General features: G+C 39.7%; 1 protein-coding gene across 2 annotated transcripts in view; it reads left to right on the top strand.

Annotated features, from left to right (window-relative positions):
• PDZRN3 (PDZ domain containing ring finger 3) overlaps window positions 1-18,327 on the top strand; it is a 240,227-nt gene that overhangs the window by 12,134 nt on the left and 209,766 nt on the right. The window contains exons 2-3 of one of the 2 annotated variants that reach the window (XM_001098466.5): window positions 4,177-4,263; window positions 10,391-10,498. In XM_001098466.5, the coding sequence (XP_001098466.2) occupies window positions 4,177-4,263; window positions 10,391-10,498 (195 nt within the window). The remainder of the gene's footprint in view (window positions 1-4,176; window positions 4,264-10,390; window positions 10,499-18,327) is intronic. The other variant, XM_028844367.2, reaches the window with a different exon arrangement.

Here is an 18,327-nt window from a genome sequence, read left to right as displayed (position 1 = left end):
TATCTCAGTCATGCCTCCTAGTAACCTGGTGACATGAGAACTGGTGACATGAGAAGAAACCATTATCATTCCCTTTCTGTGGATGAGGAGAAACATCGCAGGTTCTGACTCTGATGTTGCATCAATCTGAGATGCCTGAAGACGTCTTAAGTCCAGCCCTGAACTCAGAGAATCTCTCTTAAGGGACAATTAAGACAATGTCCAAAACACAACATTCCTCAGCCAGACAGCATCTTGCAAAGAATGTTTTTAAACAACCAGGTTCACCTCTGTGCTTCCTTGCCAGATGCAATGGACATAATGGTCTGAGAACTTCACCATTATGCTGCTCCTGTCATGGCATAGTCTTCTTATACTTTTCAGGGTATAATAGACATTCTTAATCTTTGCAATTATTATTGCATAGTCCAAAGAAGCCTTACTTAAAACTCTAATTGCCAGATGAATTAATTGTCTGATCTGTCATGCCAGGCTCAGTCTTTGGAGGCAGAAGGATTTAGAATAGGGTGCAAACATTTACCAGCACAGTACAAAGATCATAGGCACCAGAGTCACATGTGGACCTGGGTTCCAGTCATGACCTTCCCACTTTGCCGTCTTGTGATCTTGAGCAAGTGTGTGATTTTCTCTGAGCCTCAGTTTTTCCAGGTTTAGAGCATTGATAGTGTTTGTTGGTTTATCAGTTTATGTGAAGTTGGGCTCATTTCCCTCTTTGTTTTACTGTGTTTTGAGACCATTGCAAATCATGGGTTATGATAAACTACCTAAACAGACCAATATTGGTTAAATTTTCCTGTAAATGAAAGATGCTGCTGCCTGTCACAGTTACCATGTCTGTGAACAGTCGGGAAAGCAGCTTCGATAAGAGCCTTTGCCCTTATCCCATTTACACCTCTTTTCAAGTGGTGGGATGTAATTGAATGAGAATTATTTAAGTACCCTCTATCCTGAACCTTTCTGACCCTAGGAACAGATTAATGTTAACATGTTAAATGTTTTATATGAAGAATATCTGTTTACAATCTCAATTAATACTTCTGAAAAATTAGAAGTTAAACTAAAGTAGTTAAGGCTGTTTGTGGGGAAAGGAATGAAAAGGAAAAACCAGAATCAAGTTGTCAAAGAATAGCAAATAACCTTTGGTAATTAGTTGGAGAAATAAAAGGAATTCAGCCCAGTCTGAACTTTTCTTTTATCCCTCCCTGCATCCTGTGTTGAATCTTCTACATGTTGCCCTAAAATTGGCAATGCAACCTAAAGCCAATGTCTGACCCTTATGGACAGTAGACTAGATCAAGATGCTTATAGAAAATAAGAACACCGCTGTTTCTCCCTGGAATTGCATCTGGCAAGGAAGCACAGAAGGTCAACTTAGTTGTTCAGAAACATTCTTTGCAAGATGCTGTTTGGTCGAGGAATGTTGTGTTTCCGACATTGTCTTAATTATCCCTTGGGAGAAATCTCTGAGGACAGGGCTGGACTTAGATGTCTTCACACATCTCAGATTGGTTCCTTTGGAGATAAATAGTTCAGTAAACAGTTTGGAATTTTGTTCTGATACTGGCCTCCTGGGTAAGTTCCTTTTTGGAATTTCAACAATAAAACCATCTTGAGCAGGACCTAAGATGTTGCTAACCTTTGTGGAATTATTTTCTATATTCTACACAGAAAGAGATAGTATAGAAGTGTAATTAAGGTGTAGGATTGGGAAGTATGGGTCTGAATCCCAGCTCAACGTTTTACTAGCTCCTTAGCGTGGGACAGCTTTCTTAATCACCGTCCCTCAGTCTTCCCACCTATGTCATGAGGATGGTAATAGTGCAATTTTTAAGATTGGTTGGATTAAAAAAATGAAATAAAGCACTTAAATCTTCATTATAGTTTCTGGCACATAGTTTGCAGCCAGTAAATGTTAGCTGTTATCATTGTCAACGCAATGTGATAAGATTATTTTCTTTTTTTTTTTTTTGAATAAGTGGTTATCATACAGTAGATTGAAAACCAATCTTTTAAATCATGTGATTGTGCATTCTTCTTCGTGCATCACTTGAGATTGTCAAATTGAAGCCATCTGCCTTGGATTACTGTGTAACTGTGCAGTTTCTATCATTGATTAATTATGAAAGCCAGACATGTAAGATATGTAAGATAACTTGCCAAATTCCCATGTATTTCTAACTTTTCACCCCTTTAAGATAGCAAAGTCAGAAATGGACTTAGTGAGATTTTCAGTGTCCTAAGTAGAGAGAGATAAACTGTTTTAATTAGAAAATCATGTTTATATCTCAAAACTGTTAGGTTGATTCTGGATTTTCTTTTAAAGCAGTGAAAGTCGCCTTTTAACTTGCTACAGTTCAAATTGGTTAAAGAGGGACAGCGTTGATAGATGCTTTGGATGGTGCTGCTATCAGAACATTTTTTAAAAACCAATAGGCTGTCATTAAAGAGGCTCTGCTGTTTTTCATTGGGTACAGTAACTTGATAGAGACTAGCTTCTTTTTAATATATAATTCTGTATTTTATATATTGAGTAAGTGACTCTTAAGAAATGAATGTTGTGTTGTCCTTGTAGGATACCTAGTTGTTTCATCAGAAACAGAGTATCTTTTTCTCACAATAAATTGTCCTTTTTGTTTTCACAGTGTATTTCTAATTGATGTTTAGGCTCACAAGAAAGTTTTGAAAATATTTTTAATTTTGTTGTATAGTAATAGTCATGAGAAAGAGGTTGTGGTTACTAAGACTTTAAGCGTGGAGATAATTCTACATGGTGAAGCCCGTTGATCTTTAATAATATCTTTTTAGCTCTACTGGGCACAGTTCTCCTGGCAAAATGTGACACCAGAGTTGCACATTGACAGCCATAGCAAGAAATGAGGCAGTGCTCCGGAAAACTCACAGGGCACTGCAGGTAGAAACAGTACTTTCCTTTGCAAATGAGGTTGAGTCAGAGAGTTGCATTCATGCCTTTCAAATATGGCCATTTATTTCCCCAGAAAAGGTAGAAACAATACTTTCCTTTGCAAATGAGGTTGAGTCAGAGAGTTGCATTCATGCCTTTCAAATATGGCCATTTATTTCCCCAGAAAAGATAGAAGACAAAAGTTTGAACAGAAAGCAAAAATATCAGAGTAAAATCTCTTTTGTCATAAGCTGTCGGTGTTATTTTTAAAACAGCTTATTAAATATTTTATATGGAAAAGAAATACCACATTTGAATACTACCATATTTAAATAGAAAACGTTAAGTGAAGCAAATGCCGATTTGTAGGCAGTCCACAGGCTGCGATGTTTTGCGTATCATTCATATAATTGGAAACATGTCAAAGGTGTATCAGCGAGTTGAATGTTTATGTCAAAGAATATTACGTGACAGTTTTCACATAAGGTTAAATCTATTTTTATCTGTCTGCTGTCACTTGAGAGTGTTAGTTGAGAACACTCTCCCTGGCATCTCTGTTGCCTTTGACTGTCGAACATTCCGCTCTGTGACCTGCCTGGGTCACTTCTACTTGTTTGATTTAAAGGGGTTCACAATGGCCAGCCTTAAACAGAGTGCTTTCTATTAAACAGCTCTGCATCTCGTGTGGATTGGACAGTAATTACTTTGTGAAAATGCCCCCTCCCCCTTTTCAGTAAGATTCAGGATTTTTTGTTTTCTGTGTTTGCATCTCACTTTTCATGCACTATTTTTCCCCAAGTCTCCCAAACAGAGATGGCTATTGATGGGCCATGCATGCACTCACACTTCCGAAAGGATTGCTATTTGAACCTTTCATGACATGACATGAATGCTGCTGTTGAGAATGGTTGAGAAACAAACAGAAAGTAGCCGTCTAGACAGCCTGCGTACGATGGGCCGGTCAAAAGAAAGATGCATTTGCAGACCAAGGTGTCATTCATAGAAAATGTTCATTGGGCATGTCTGTACATCTCCAGACATTCTTATGTGGTCATTCCAGGGTTAGATGGTATCTAGAAATGTTTATAAGTTCTTAAACACAAGACAGAATTTCAGATTGGGTTCCAGAAGTTTCTTTGGTTAAACTTCCCAAGAGATAACAGGATTTGTAATGATTAGCTGAGTAGTCCTTGAGTACACTTAGATAGAAGGAAAATTCCTACCATCTATTCCCTGTTGGTAAATAAAAATTTGATCTTATTTGTTACCTGCAGGGCGAAGAAACCAAAAGCCTGACTCTTGTCCTGCATCGGGACTCTGGCTCCCTGGGATTCAATATTATTGGTGGCCGGCCGAGTGTGGTATGTTAATTACTAAAATGTGTTTTTCCTTTTCCTGGTGTAGCTGGAAAGAGAGGTCAAGGTTTGAAGGGGACAGCGAGGAGCAGGAAACCTTGCTGACTTCATTCTGCTCTCTGTCATTAGAGTTCATTGGCTATCTAACATCTTCACACTTAGGGATTTTTATTGTGTAGTCTCCTAAAACAGCATTGGCCTAGTAATATAACAGCTAATTTAAACTGTTTGGTTCTGGGGGTGCATTTCTTTTTTTGAATTTCTTTCTTTTATTAGGGGGTACATTTCTGATTGTACAGCAGTTGGGCTGAATGAAGTTGCATGAGATGTGTGCAGTTGGAACTGGATAACCAGCCACCCTCCTAGACCGAGCTGGAGTGTGGGCTGCAGACTGGAAGCCTGATCTTGAGTTCTGCTCTGTCAGCTGTTCATTAGTCAGAGACAATTCCCTAATTTGTGGGTGACTGCATCCCTTTGTTTTCTCCTCCCACTGCAGCTCTTTGACCACCACATTGATCAGCAGACACTCCTCTAGAAAGAAGAGGCCGAACTCAAATCTGCCAGTTTAATTATGGGGAAAATGTTCAAAGAATGGGCTCCGGAGAGTAGCAGTGTTTCAGAATCTCACATTTCAAGGGGGATTATCTGAATATGTCCCATCCCTTACCCTTTTCTTTTCCTGACCATCTCCTCGTTTATTAGCTTGAAAGGAAAATAGTTAAAGGAAAGGAAAAGAAAACAAAAATCTTTCATTCAACAAATAAGTATTGAACATAGGCTGTTTGCTAAGGGCCAGTAGGTACAATGGAGGCCAGAAAGACTGAGGCCCTGTGATCATTGAGTCCTGGTGGGGATGTCAGACAAGAAGCAAGTGAATACAATAATTACAGATTGGATTGGAAGAAGTACGGTGAAGGAACAAACTGGGTGGATGGCACATGGCAGATACTAGCCAAGAAGCAAAGAGTATCATTAGCTTGGGTTATCAGGAAAGACAAGAGGAGATAGTAGTAAGCAGAAACCTGAAGGACAAGAAGATGCTAGCCATCCAGATGGGAATAGTGTGTGCCCTGCCCTCATGGAGCTCACCTCCAGATGGGGAGACTGATGAGTTGGGAGAGCATAGCACTGCTCTCATTGATGTACTCTGTGCCTGCCACCAGCTAATGATGCCTTGGAATGAGTTAACCCTGCGGGAGGAGGTGTCCTGGGGAGGGGCCATTGGAGCTGAGTTCAGAAGGTTGAACAAGAGTTTGCTAGATCAGATGACCAAATTTTATTTGTATATATAATGTGTACACACTACCAAACTAGTACGTTATGTGCCTTATTAAAAGTTACATACAAGAGGGAGTATTTTAAATAATAAAATTAAAATATGACTATGAATAAAATGTCAAATATATTCTCCTGCCATTCCAATGCATTGTGTTACATGCATCCACCTGTGAAGACCCATGGGCTAAAATAAAGCGGTTGGACACTAGGGTTTTGCAGGGATGGGGATTGGCGCTCATACAAGGCCTGGAGCAGGAAGAGAGTTGGGAATTGGGGGAGCTGCAAGTAAGCAGAGTGTGGAAATGGAAAGAGTTGAGGGATGGGCAGGGAAGTGGTCAGAAAGAGGGCTGGTGAAGAAAACAAGGGCTTGACCCCAAAGGGCCTAAGTCTTGAGTCTGGGATTTAAATTACGTAGGGTGGGAGTGGCCAACACATGGCTTCAGTTGAAGGGAGTGACACAAAGAGATTTATGATTAAATTCCCTTTGCTTTTAGCCCATTCCGCAGTTTCAAAAACAAACCAAAACAATGGTTTATTATGAGAAACGACAACTTTATGTGATTTGTAGTTGTTAAAATGATGAACATTATCTGTCTTATCCAACATACATATGAAAAAGAACATTGTAAATGATGAGACTAAATTATAAATATGAAGGTAGATGGGGACAGGGATCATTCCCACTTTATTGAGCCCCAGGGATGTGATCACATAGTTGTGTTTCTTGTATTCTCTCTGTGGAATTCTTAAAAAACTGTAGAACTGCGTGAGGTTGGTATATTTTTATTTTTACCTTCTACCGGTTGACTAAGATCCCAGGCTGTGTGCCATCATGTGCTTTTCTGATGTGGTCTCTGCTGCCAGGGGTCTGCTGCACTCTCCAGTCTTAGGAGGGACTGAGGGAGCAAGCTGCACTCAAATATCTAGACATTTGGCTCCAGGAAGCAGCAGGGTCAGACTTGAGCCAGTGGGTCAAAACATGAGCCCGTGTTGTACAATTTACCATCAAGAACATGTTTTGCCATTTAGCACAAATGAGTTGGCTGTTCTTGTTTACACTCATAATTATTCCTCCACCCTTTGTTACCAGTTTTGAGAAACAACTTCAATAAATTAAGATTCACTTCACAATTAGATGTTTCACAAGCTGTAGCAAACAAAAGAACCCAAACCAAGAAGACCTATTCTCTGCCCCAGGTCTAAACCACACCAAAGCCTAATGTTGGAAATTGCTGAAAATGGAGAGGCCTGTGGCCAAGTGATCGTTGGGAAACCTACTGTGTTAAAGCCAGTGAAGATGGTGTTCAGTTTCCACACTCATCAGGTGCAAAGTGACATTCCAGCCCCACTGGAATACAGTTCTTCCTTGTGCTTATCAAAGAGCATGTTTCAGTTATTTTCTTTTTCTTTTTTACAAAAGGTGATTTGAGTACAAGCCAGACCTGATTTTGTAGCTTGCATTGCTATTTTCAGTTTATGTGGTCCTTTTGCAAGAACTGCCTGCATGGCTCCCAGAGGAAAATTTAATTCCACCTGCATGTGTTTGCCATAGTGGTTTTCAAAATTTGTCCTGATTAGCAGAAATAGCATCATGAAACCTGAATGTATTCTGCACTGTTGCCTGGAAAATCTGGCAGGTCATTGAGTACATGTTAAAAAGCCAAGATGAGCAACAACGCACACACGTTATTAGTTACTAGAAGAATACAGTACAAATGATGTCTGTGTTTCCCAAGGAATTCCTGTGTTAGATGCTTGGTTGGGTTGTGAAATAGCCCAGCCATATCTCTGACGTAAGGCTTTTCATTGCGTGATCAGTATGCAGTGCTCTTAGCAAAATCATATCATTTGTTAGTCCTCAACCCTAAAGAAACAGCAGCTAGTCTGTGGTATCAAACCTTTCACCTAAGCCTTTGGGAAGTGTGCTTTATTGTTAGGTACCCCTGCTATGAAAACAGTCCCTTTCATTTCTCTCTTACTTAAGCCAGCAAAACAAATTCCAAGTCATATTAGTTCACCTTGATAAATAACTCTAACTTAAAATGTGTTAGGAGAGGAGCCAAACAAACTTAGAATAGAGATACCTTTTAAGAGAAAAATCTAGCTGTTTTTTTTTTTTTTTTTTTTTTGAGATGGGGGTCTCACTTTGTCACCCAGGTTGGAGTGCAGTGGCACAATCTTAGCTCACTGCAACCTCTGCCTCCCAGGCTCAAGCCATCCATCCACGTTGGCCTCCTGAGTAGCTAGGACCATAAATGCCCAGCTGATTTTTTGTATTCGTAAAGATGGGGTTTCACCATGTTGCCCAGACTGATCGTGAATTCCTGAGCTGAGGCGATCCACCAGCCTCAGCCTCCCAAAGCGCTGGGATTGCAGGTGTGAGCTGCCACGCCCTGCCTGCTTTATGTGCTTTTTGCATCCTTTCCCACCCCTCACCACTGCCTCAATTTAATCTGACTTCTGGTGTTTGTTCTTGCCTCGGTTCCTTTCTGATTTTTGCTTGAGCTTTCTAGTGCTCCTTAAGAGTTATTGCTTATGTGCAGTGTGGTATTTTGCAAAACAAACGAAAGCCAAAATCCCATCCCCTATCTCCCTCTTTCTCTCCAGCCAAGAAATGCAAAGTGGTTAAATCAGAGTAAACACAGATCTCTTTTCATTTGATATATTGACATCACCTCTTAGGGAACTCAAGCTTGTTCATAAATCTTTTGTGGTCCATTGAGACTCTTCAAGTTCATCTAGTGGAATATTCCATAGCCTGAAATGTTGGACTTCTGAATTCCTGTGTGTTTTGGGTTTTCTCAGTGGGAGACTAGATTGCACACAGAGCATGTGCAAGAGGATCCACTTCGCCTCAGTTTGAAACTGAGCTGTACTACTTTTTAGTTGTGTGACCTTGGGTGAGTTACTGAACCTCTCTCTGTCTCAGGTTTTTCATCTGTGGAATGGATAATAATAGTACTTATCACTTGTGGTTACTGTGAGGATTAAACAGTGCACATAGAACACTCACTATGTACCTGGTATCTAGTTTGTGCTCAGTAAAGGAAGCTACTGTGTAGTTTTATACATCCATTTCAGGTGTGCATGTAGGGAGCTACACAGATGTGTTTAGACTAGTGCATCAGTAAGGCTGCCGTGAGAGAGGAAGGAGGCACAGAGGTATTCAGATGGTAAAGGGTTAGCGTACAGGAGGCCTGTGCAGGGCACTGTGATGCTGGGCAGGGATGCCTTTTGAGGATAGCTGATCCTACACAGCACCCACAGGCTCCCTGACCCTTCTCTTGAAAGAGCATTGATGGAATCCAGATGCCAGTTAGAGACATATCTTTGTCATGTGGGGATAAATGTCGGGAAAAACACTTAATGCTCATTTTAGGTTGTGATTTTGGTTTCTTTTGGTGAATCATATAACATTTTACTCTGTGTGTGTGTGTGTGTGTGTGTGTGTGTGTGTGTGTTTGGGGAAGTGTGAAGAAGGAGAGAAGGACTGAGAAATGTACATTTTTCCAACATTAGTTATTGCTGTTGCATTTGAAGGGGTAGATTGAATCACACTTGAAGTCGTTCCCTTCCCTCTTTAGAATATAGGGATTGTTTTTTGGTTTTGTTTTTTGCTGTTTAAAGAGGAAAATGTTTTATTTTCAGAGTTATTTTTAACAAATGGAATTTTTATATGTTTGTATTCAGAGTAATTGTTATTGAAATAAATCTTCTAATGACATGCGGCAAGGAATTTACCATGACTAGATTTTGGAGTTTTGTGGAACATTCTGAGCTTACATTTCAAATGATTTTGTTTGGAAATATCACATGCTTGTGCCATTTAATTTATAAATCCATCTGTTAATCGCTAGAAATTTAATCCACACACTTGGAGAGAACTCATTGCAATACTGTTTGAAAAGAAGTTCATGAACAAGCTGTGGGGGTTTTTTATGAGCTTGTTGGAGCCTTTTGATTTTAAAGAAAGGAAGGAGTTTGAGCAGTGAGCTGTCGTCGTTCCCAGAAAGTTTTAGTTCTGACATTTAATTCAAAGATCTAAAGGGATTCAAGGAGGTCGGAGATCAGAATGTATTGGGACTAGAGTGATGGTAGTGCATTGGAACAAAAACAAAGTATCTGTTTTCACAGTCGAATTATTAGATATTTACAAGCTTAATAACATCCTGTGCAAATGAGGATGTGGGAAAATACTATCTAATGAACAATCAGTATAAACTCTGAAAAGCCATTTGGCAATATCTATGAAATGTACATATCCTTTGACCCAACAGTTCCATTGTTAGGGATTTGCCCTAGAACTATAATAGCAGAGATAATTTAAAATACAAGCAGGAGAGTATTGTCACAGCATTGTTTAATCACAACAAGTGAAAACAGTGTTAGCCTCTTGTTGGATATTGTTCAGTCACTTTAAGAAGTAAGGCAGACCTGGGGAATTGGTAGCAGAAGATCTTAATGATTTTTAGGGTTAAATGAGAGAGGTAAGGACATAAAAGTCAGACTACCATAATTGCATTTGTATGCAAAAAGGAACAAATGCATATTTAGGAAGATGATGCATTAAAATGTTTTCAAAAGGATGCATAAAGTCAAACAGCTACCATGGGGGGAAGAAGGAAAGTGGGTTGGAGATGGCAGGGAGACATCAGTTTATGTCCTTTGGTGTGGTTTGAAATATTTTACTGTGTGTTTATTTTAGTTTAAAACAAAAATTAGGAGAAACAAATACCTTTTACCCTATTGCCACTTTTGACACAGCAAGAGTCAATTACTGTTTTAAGAGTGCAAGCTTTACTTTCATGCTCAACTTAATGTCTAGCATTCATGCTTGTGTTTTTTTAACCCAAAGGATAACCACGATGGATCATCCAGTGAAGGAATCTTTGTATCCAAGATAGTTGACACTGGGCCCGCAGCCAAGGAAGGAGGCCTGCAAATTCATGACAGGATTATTGAGGTATGTGAATACTGGCTAGTGTCTTTTAATAGGCTAAATGCCATCCCATCTTCATCCAGCTCAAAGCAAGACGTTTGATTGGGGAGGGAGGCCTAAAGTGGTAGATGGTTGAGCTGGAGTCACACTTCTCCCATTGTGTGGAACCAGATTGAGTGCTGATTGCCTTGGTGTTAAATTTTTGTTAAATGTAGAAAAGCCAGATTATGAGTGGAGTGTTCACAATTTGGCTTTTTTCATGTGGACCTGAATCTGTTTCGTATGCATCAGTTACAGCTTCGCGCGGAAACCATTGGAGAGTTGGGTGTCAGAACCAGATGAACAATCCCTGTTGTACAAATTGTGCACCGTGTACATGTTGATTACCAGGGTACAATTATGTCAGCTTTGGAGTCATTCTAATGTCTTCAGAGCTCACAGCACACACTTAATTCTACAAATGCATTGTTTTCTCTGTTATGTTCGTCCTCTTAGCCTGTTGTTGGTTGTACAACCTGATTGCCCAGGGATTTGCAGGCAGAGGTTGATATTAGAGTTCACATATCATCACTCACTCCATTTTCAGTTCATTCATCATTTCAAACTTTTATACAACAGGTTTGTAGACTCATGTAGGGGAAGTGGATCTCTCAGCCCCACCAAGGCAACACTTTGTAACAGGGTTGCAGTGTTCTAGGATGCTCTGAAGTCACTGAAAGGGAGAGAACGATTTGTTGCCTCTTCATATGGGCTCTTGTTGCAAAGTTTGATATAAATGAGTTTGATATAAATTTTGTGATGAGTTCGATATAATATAAAGTTTGATATAAATTTTTTACTGGTGTTTTGACCATTTTCATTGCTCTTTGGATGGATACGTATATGGGCTAAATTGATTGGCTTTCCTATTAGGCAAAAAGTACGTTTGAGAATCTGCAATGATACGCCAGACCCCACAAGAAATTCACCTATGGGCCGTAGCCGTAATATAGTGCAAATAGAAGAAACCAGAAAAATAGCACTGATACCAGTGGATGTTTGTTTTCCACACGCATTTTCATACTGTGTGTATTTCCTGAGTATTTTCATGGCCCATTTCAAAATTTCAGACTGAGTGGGAACGAGGACCATGAGCTAAGCCATAAGTGAAGTTCATGTCACTCGCTGGAATGTGGCCACAGGCTTCTTCTGGGGAAAGGAGCCTCAGCAGGACTGAGAACAAAGTCTTGCGTGTCCAGTCTCATCTGGACACATCGTGCAATGTGCAGTATGCTTCAGGATAATTTAAAATCCTCAGGCAAATACACAGTTAAATCTCACAGGGAAAGCAAACTGAACTAGTTCGGGTGTGAGGCTCCCTCCCCTGAGGGAGGGAGTGCGATGTGCTAACTTACATGTTAAAATGATACTTGATTTTGTTTTAAGGACATTATTAATATTGTTGCATCCCCTTTGAAGGTCTAAAGGGTTCTTAAACTTGGAGCTGTTTCTGCTGCATGGTTTAGAGTCAGTCTTTATACTTCCCAGGTCAGGAGAGCAAACAGGAATTTGCTTGGGCAAGAGTGCTTTCCTAAGAGCTCAAATGCGTTCCTTACTGTCTTTTTTGAGAGTGAATACATTTTCTGAGACTATTGTTCAAAAAGATAAGTACAGCTTCCGTTGCCAAGGGTTTGGTGGAACAGCCAGTTTCTCTAAGTAATGGAATTTCATTGCTCTTATGTTTTGCAAATGAGAAATCTACAGCTGGGCAGGATTTTCTCTTGGCAAAGGATGATCTGTATTTGAAATGTTCAGTATGGTTTCTGGTAAGTCACATTCCTCTTTTGGACAGTATGTAAAATATTAATCATGTCTCAGTGTTGAGATGGAAAGAAGGATGACCACAATAGAGAAACGATATATGTGTAATTGCAATTGACACACTGTGCCCTTTGCAGTCAAATTCTAATCTTTTTTGACATGATACAGTGATTCCCATGACTGAAAATATGTTCTCTGGTTTACCTCGTCTGTGTCTGAGTTTATTACCAGGAGGCATGAATGTGATTATTTTGAGAGAGAGAGAGAGAGAGAGAGAGAGAGAGAGAGAGAGAATGTGTGTATATGTGTGTGTGTGTGTGTGTGTGTGTGTGTGTTTCATCAGTAAGAAGAGTCAGAGTCTCTAGTTTTCCACCATATGTTTTCTTTTTCAGGGGAGTGGGCAAACCACCACCAGATCTTCACCATAAGACCCTTAATTCTTGCAAAGGGGTATTATTAAATCCAGAGATACTAATTGAGTCTGTTCTTTGCTGCAGAGTTCCTCTGCTCTTAATGGTATCTGTTCTCTGAGCCCAGGGCAGTGGCTCTCACCCACATCAGGGCCAGCCCAGCTCCTCCCTGTTTTTTATAAGAAACATTTTGGAATTCCACCAATACTGTGGTGAAATGAAATTTACAAGTAACATTTATATGCATACATACACAAATAATTGTAAAAATATATGGCTGTAGCATAAAAGAAAATCAAAGGAAGATAATTTATAATAAAATATATCAGTGTGCCAGTGTTTTGGCACAGTGACGCTAGACGACACCAGGGCACTGTCAGATGCTCGCACCTCTGTATAGACTCGCTGGGATGCACCTCGTGGCTGCAGATGCTGCCAGATACAAGAGGCTGCTGCTGGTGGCCCAGGCATCATTAATGGCCTTGCTGTACAGGATGTGAATTTCCATGGTAGTGAACAGGTCATGGTTAAGTTCTGACACAGGCAACTACAGTGTTGCTATGATTTATACAAGAGTTGCTTTCCTTGAAACATCTGTGTGTGTATATGTATATATGGCAAGACATACATGTGGTAAAATATACATAACAAAATTTACCATTTTAACCATTGTAAGTGACAGTGCAGTGGCATAAACTACACTGATTTATGTTGCAGAACCTGTACCACCATCCATCTCCAGAACTTTTTCATCTTCCTCAACTGAAACTCTACACCCACTGAACACTTAACACCCTCCCCACCTCAACTCCTAGTGTCTCTAGGAATTTGATTTATAGACGGAATCATGTAGTATTTGCCTTTTGTGACTGCCTTATTTCAGTTAGCATAATGTCCTCAAGGTTCGTGCCTGTTGTAGCACGTTATAATTTTCTTCCCCTTTAAGGCTAAATAACATTCTGTTGTCTGTATTTACCACGTTTTGTCCATTCATTCAGCCAGTGATGGACACTTGGGTTGCTTTGACCTTTTGGTTATCTTGAATAATGCTGCTGTGGATGTGGGTGTACAATGTGTGTATATTTACACTGCAGAAAACTCTTTTGTGTTTATATGCAAAACAGAGTTAGGTCTATGCTCAGGTAATTATAAAAAGCTTGTTACTTTATCTTCACGACTATCTGGTGGGATATGTGAAAGTTGTGCTGGAGGCAGAACCATTCTTCATTGCAGGAGATTCTTCATGTCATCTCTGGCACATACCCCTATCGTTGTGATGGTGAAAAATGCCCCTGCGGATTGCTGAAACTCTCACTGGGGAGTGGCAGGGGCATCAGGGACAATCACTGAGGTAGAGGTTTGACTTGTTCCAAACCTTGGGATAGGAATTGAGTTGCTCAGAGACAAAGTTGTCAACATCCCTGTCATCCAGCTAGACTGCCTACCTGATGTGCCCTAACTGGATTCCCTGCACGAGTGCTCCCAAGGCCTGATAAGAAAGCCTGAGCTGGCCTGTCCTGGGGCTGTGGCTGGGAATCTGGGGCCCCCTTAGATTAAGTGCCCTCCCAGCCCACATGGCTGCAGGGCCCATGCTGTCCCCCAGAATCCTGTGTATCCATCTGCCCTGGGCTTGTTGGGCAGACTTTGGTCATACCTATTCCATCTCACATTTGGTACTGGGATTTAGCAAGTTCTGACTTACTCAGTATTGGCTTGGGATTTTTTTGTGTCTTCCCTGCACCCCTCTTACCTGTGAGCTGCCCCGGTCCTTTTTACAACTTCTGACCCCACCTTTGATTGCATATACTTATTGCATTTAGAAAACTAAATTTAATTTCTCTCTGATGTCTTTAATATTCATTCAAAACTGTAAATATCTCAGTGCCTTTTGTTTTTCTGCCTCTGAGCCTACTGTCTGAACTATATTTTAAAGACAATGTAAGGCTCCTATACTGTAATATCACCAGATTTCTTAAAGGAACTATGCTCATATTCTTTCAAATAGTTTGAGACCTGTGCCCAAAGTGTGGGTTATCCAACTGAAGCAGATTTTCTCATCCACAAACACACCACCTTTCTCTGTGGACTCTGGAGTCTACTTTAGGCCAATCTTATTCTACTGAAAGTTATTTAGGAGAGGACACAAAGGTGAAAAATCACCTAAGGTCATTATTACCCTCAAAATTCTCTTGGGAGAGGTGCCACATGGAGAACATACCATCTCTTTGTAAGTCCAGCCAGCTGGTTTTGCACAGCGCTGGATCACTTCACTGTCTCTCAGCTGACCGCCATATGGAGTGTTTGGCTTGGTCTGTGAATACCTCGTTTGGCAAAATGCTCACACTGAGAAAACGCCGAGAAACTGAGACCTACTAAGAAACCAGCAAATTTGGCCAGGCGTGGTGGCTCACGCCTGTAATCCCAGCACTTCGGGAGGCCGAGGTGGGCGGATGACAAGGCCAGGAAATCAAGACCATCCCGGCTAACGCAGTGAAACCCTCTCTCTACTAAAAATACAAAAAATTAGCAGGGCATTGTGGTGGGCGCCTGTAGTCCCAGCTACTCAGGAGGCTGAGGCAGGAGAATGGTGTGAACCCGGGAGGTGGAGCTTGCAGTGAGCAGAGATCGCACCACTGTACTCCAGCCAGGGGGACAGAGTGAGACTCTGTCACAAAAAAAGAAAAAAAAAAAAAAGCAAATTCACTTTGAGGCATGTGCTATTCAATATATTATTTATCTCTCCACTTTTTTTGTTTTTTGTTTTTGGCATGGCTTGCCTATAAGTTAAACACTCCTCTGATGCAACTCCACTGAAACTCTTTCTCAAAGACTTCTAGAGGCCTTCCACATCTATATTTCTTGCCAGTCTTCAAGCCATATGGCTTGGAGAACCAAGCTCGTTTTTGTGTTATAGTAGGCTTGCCTTTGGTGATAAATGAGTCTGTGTAGGAATTGTGTGGGTTAAACGCTGTTCTGCTTTCAGATAGCAATCTTGATTCCCTGGATCCAATGAAAGTGGGAGACTTAAGCCCTCTATTCCCAATAACCATTATTTCATACAATCTTCTGTAAATATGCATTCATCTTGCAAGTGTTATGATTTGAAGACCCAAGGATATGATTACAGAAGCTGTGGAAACTCAAAGGCTTTTGTATAAACCAGTCCTTCTCTTTTTTTGTTTATTTTTGGTTTAGTTGGACTGTCACTGCTAACAAGGTTTGTTACAGGGTCAGCTAGAAAGGATTAGCAATGCTTTCCCTCCCAGAGCCAGGCTACTTGGTGGGACAAAGTGAGATTTCACTGCTTGTTATTGTTAGGTGAGAAGATACTGTTCTGAGACCCACTAAAGTTGCAAAATGGTATGTGAATTAAGCTGGAGTATTTATTAAAAAAAAAAAGTAATAGAAGACTCCCCTTTAAAAAATGTTTCATTTCGACATAATTTCAGACTTGTAGATATGGATTTCTGTACACTATTGACCCAGATTCTCCAAATATTAACATCGACTACACTTACTTTATTCTTTTCTTTCTCTACTCTTTATCCCTAAATTCATCAGTGTGAACTTTTTAGGAATAAGAAATTCTCTTATGTAACAGTATGGTAATCTAAACCAGGAAATTCACATTGGTAAAAAACTGTTATCTAATCTTCAGAATTTATTCTGATCTTGCCAATGGTCCCTATGATGCCCTTTATAGCAAAATAAAACCACTGTCATGGGTTTTATTCCATTTTCGTATTTATTTAGTTTCCTTTACTTTAGAACAAACAATTGCTCAGTTTTTGTCTTCCATACCGTTGATATTTTTAAAGAATCTAAACCAGATCTTTTGTAGACTGTCCCTTAATTTCTGTTTGAAGTTTCCTCATGGATGGATCCAGATCATACATCGTGGGCAAGAATACCACAGAAGTGATAGCGTGTCCTTCTCAGTACATCATGTCAGGTCTCACCTGAGGTGAATTTGTCCCTTTTATTTATGTTAACTTGAACCACTTGGTTAAAGACGTATCTCTCTGTCTCCACTGTAAAGTTACTATTTTCTTCTTTATAATCAATAATTCTCCTTTAGGTAGATGCTTTGAGGCTATGTAAATGTCCTGCTGCTCCTCAAACTGTCACACACTGGTTTTATCATCCATTGACTGTGTTTGGTTGAATCTACTATTGTGGTGATTGACAAATGGTGATTTTTCTAACTCCAATCCTTCCACATTAGTTGACTTTCTACTATAAGAAGGAGTACTCCTTTTTCCCCTATTTAATCTGTTTATCTGTCTGCCTCTTTCTCTTATCAATATGGACTCATGAGTTTTTACAATTTGGAGGTCACATTGGCCAAGTTTTGGCCAAATGGAGCTCTTTCAAGCTTTTAACCTGTGTTTTTTTTGACATGTTCTCATCATGTTTTGAGCACTTTCCTACTTCCTAGCACAAGATACTCCAGGTTAATCTTCTGTCCTTGTCCCACTTCTGACATGTCCTTTTTTTTCAAGGACCTCCAGCTTCATTTAGTGGAGAACAGTGTTTAGAAACCAACATATGGGTGCTAGGGTGCTCATTATGATTGAGATTTCATTGCTTCTAGGCACCGTTGGCAGATAGAGGTAGAAAATGTAAATATGTAATATAAACACATGTATATATGCACTACGGTAATAACATATACATCTGTCTTTCTGCATTCATCTGTCTGTATATCTTGGAAACTATGCCTATATCAATACCTCTAATTGGTCAGTCCAAGTCAGTTTGTAATCCAGTTTGTAATTCCTAAAGGAGTCCTTTTTAAAACACTGATCCATTTGCTTTTTTCCTTTGAATTCAATCTGTGATCTTTGCTTAGATGTTATCAGTGAATTAAAAAATTATTGGTGAAAATTGTTTAAAATGTTTTAATTTTTGGTTTGATTTTAGAGAAAAAATAGGCTGTAAACCAAATGATTTTGTAATTATATTTTTCTTTCATTGTAGGAGTAAGAAAGGCTTGATATTTCTTGCGTAACTATATACAGAAAACTTTTTTTGCTAAACAGGCACAGATATGCATAATCCATTTTTGGTTAATGTTAGAAATAAACACATGAGACTATACTGCTCTCCTCCACAGGGACTGATAACCATTTACCATATTCAGCAACGGAGTATGAAAAGTTTGGTAGCAGTTATCTGTTTAAGAAGTAAAACCTATTCATGTTAATTTGAAATCTCTTAACTGTTGTCTTGGTTACCCAAATACTCTGTTTTGATGAAAGAAACTTGATATAATTCAAGCTGCATTTAGAAGATTCTTTGTTAACTGCAAATGTAAGCAGATTTTAGAGATCATTATTAGTAATGGACTCCAACTCGCCATTTCCAAAGGTAGAAACTAGAGTTTCATCTTATAAATCAATTTCAGTATATACAATGATAGTGATATCACCTTGGATTATGGTGTCAAAAAATTCTGAGGACATTCCTGGATTGAGTGCAGATGAGCATTGTGATCATTTAGTGATGTTTGTCATGGGCACACAAACAAGGGGAAGGGTGACATTTTTTGCTGTATATTTGCTGTCTCCAGATGGACTCACTTAAATTATGTTTTTGAAACTATTGCATTGTCATTTGGTAGTAATGACTCTCTTTTCACTA

Source organism: Macaca mulatta, chromosome 2, assembly GCF_049350105.2.
Source record: "Macaca mulatta isolate MMU2019108-1 chromosome 2, T2T-MMU8v2.0, whole genome shotgun sequence".
NCBI lineage: Eukaryota > Metazoa > Chordata > Mammalia > Primates > Cercopithecidae > Macaca > Macaca mulatta.
Note: the sequence above shows the minus strand (reverse complement) of the source record. Positions and strands in the feature narration are given on the sequence as shown.